This window comes from Trichosurus vulpecula, chromosome 4, assembly GCF_011100635.1.
Source record: "Trichosurus vulpecula isolate mTriVul1 chromosome 4, mTriVul1.pri, whole genome shotgun sequence".
In the NCBI taxonomy this organism is placed as follows: domain Eukaryota; kingdom Metazoa; phylum Chordata; class Mammalia; order Diprotodontia; family Phalangeridae; genus Trichosurus; species Trichosurus vulpecula.
Window position 1 is genome coordinate 164,469,516 of NC_050576.1, and position 2,470 is coordinate 164,471,985.

The 2,470-nt window shown below is 44.7% G+C and overlaps 1 protein-coding gene across 1 annotated transcript; it reads right to left on the reverse strand.

Moving 5' to 3' along the window:
• Nucleotides 1-511: 511 nt before the first annotated feature.
• PRR9 (proline rich 9) lies at nucleotides 512-865 on the reverse strand. Its single transcript, XM_036753781.1, has one exon. It carries the CDS (start codon nucleotides 863-865, stop codon nucleotides 512-514), a length of 354 nt encoding a protein of 117 aa, XP_036609676.1.
• Between the last annotated feature and the right edge of the window lie 1,605 nt (nucleotides 866-2,470).

Genomic DNA, 2,470 nt, shown 5'->3' on the forward strand with positions numbered 1-2,470 from the left:
TACCACTAAGTGGGTGGAGACATTCTTAGGATCCTGCAAACCCAGCATTGAGAAGGATGGTGTAGTAGAAAGAATGCTGAATTAGGAGTCAGGAGGCCAGGGATTCTTGTCCTGGATTTCTTACTGACTACATTTCCTTTTATATGCTTCAGGTTTTTTTTCTCCATATAATGAAAGGGTTGGTCTTTAAGGTCCCTTTCAGCTCTGATGTTCTCCGGTTTCACAGAAGCACTGATCTGCTGCATACCATTTTCCCACTGGTTGGGAGATACCATGCTTATTTATAGAGACTGCTGAGATATAGTGAGAATCACTTTCCCAGAGAAAGGACCATGACCTGAATGATGAACAGAAACATTTGCCAAGGCAAAGATATGAGAAAAACCAATAGGAACAGAGTCATAAACAGGAGAACTTCACCATAATATGGATTGTGACTTGGCTTTTTAATCTGTGGGTCATTTCTTTTGCCTCCAGATGTAGCCACAGCTGTGGGATTTTAGATTGATGGCTATTTACCCAGGCTAGGGAGTGGACATTTCTCTTGGCATTTTTGAGGAACTGATTCCGTACACTTGGTCTGAGCTAGCTCTTGGCATTGTGGCTCCAGGACTTGGTCTTGGCAAGGTGGTGCACATGGGTCTTGGCATTGAGAGAGACTTGACTCTTGGCACTGCTGTGGACTTATTTCTTGGCATGGCTCCTGGATTTTAGGAAGACATGGTTCCTGGGCTTGCACTGGGTATTTTTCTTGGCATGATGGTGGACATGGCTCTGGAACTTGCACTGTACACTTCTCTTGAGTTTTTTGAAGACAAGGAGGAGGCAGGCATGGCTGTTTACACTGCTGCTCAGTGAAAGACATTTTGTCTGATGCAAAGAAACCTGAAACAAATAAGAGTTGACATTTTTTTCATATTAAGCTTACTGGTTGTGGAGTAGGAGTGATATTGGTGGGTGAGCAAAGGGAGCAGGGCTTTGATAAGTTGGGATTTTAGAAAGGGAAGAGTCCTCAGAGAATGGAAAGAGGACTGACTCTGGAATCAGTCAGTCAACCAGAATTTATTCCATGCTTTCCATATTTCAGGCACTGTGCTCAGTATACAACAAATGGCAAAATCAGGGTTCAAATCCTACCTATGATACTTACTCTCCAACCCAATCTTTTGCAAATCACTTAAGTTCCCATGGCTTCAGTTCCTTCATCTGTAAAATGAGGGAGTGGGACTCTGTGGTCCCTGAAGTCCTTTCCAGCTGCAGATCTATGACCCTAGTCTAATTCCCCTCTCTTCCCCCACTTTAGTGTTCAAAAAATCTGAAGACCATTGTTTCTCTGTCAGCTTCTGTGTCTCTCTTTTTTGTATCCTTGACCTTCCCCTCTTGCGTTTCTTTTTCTCATCTTAGTTGGGAATATTTCCCATAGCTTCAAATCTGGATTTCCTTATACTCCAGCCTCCCAGGCTCTCCTGGGATGCTTTTTTCTTTGCCTTTCTTCTTGAAGTCTTCTTTTTATCCTGGTACTAATTTTCTCAGAAAAGTCAGGTGAGAAAGATTCCACTGCCCAGGATTGACGTTGGCTTGTTAGGAGGAGCCAAGGGGAGATTGCAAAGCATTTCAGAAATCATTAGATAGCAGGAAAAACAGCAAGGGGATCAGGGTGGAGGAGAAAAGAAGTAAGTCACCTTTGGCCCTTGAATTCTAAGTTTCTAGAAGGATTAAAAAAACCCCAAGATAGATGTAGGCAAGACAGCCAGCAAGTCAGTCCACCAGCTCAGCTAGGGCATCTGGACTTACCTAATTCTCCTACAAGTGAGACAGAGTGAGGTCCGTTGAATGGATTGGGAAGGCAGTGGAGAGCAGGATTTTTATGCAGCCTCTTGAATGGCCATCAGCTCACGTGAGCTGAACCCCTAATTGTAGAGCTACCACAAGGATCTCTCTTGATAACTGCCTAAGGGTTTGAATCATCGCTTGTGATGCTTGTTAGTCAGCCTCTTTTGGCAGGTCTTGGGCACACACCAGGACGTAGCAAAGAAGGTTTATTTCTGGACACCCTTACCCCTCCCACCAACCATCATCTTAGAGGTGATGGGAGAAGAATGTCCATAAGATGTTATCTTACCCTCTTCAAATCCCAGGGTCTCTGGGTTCCTATAGGTCTCAGCAGGGGCTTGCAAAACTCACTGGGGCCATAAGGAAGAGATAAGATCCATCTCCTTCATCTTGTATATGCCAACATGAAGGGAGCTTCAATGGCTTCTGAAGCCAAGGGTCTGTCTGGGAGATGGGCTGGGGGCCAAGAGGCTGTATAGCCTGTTTCGGAGCCTCCCACTCATGGAGGGAGTGATTTATCTAACTGAACAACCCTACCCTTGGGGCCCACCCAGTGGCTTCAAGAAAATGAAGGCAAAAATGTTCTTGCAGAGAGCAAATGGTTTCCTAAAAGGAGATTTTGATGAAGACTAGGGGA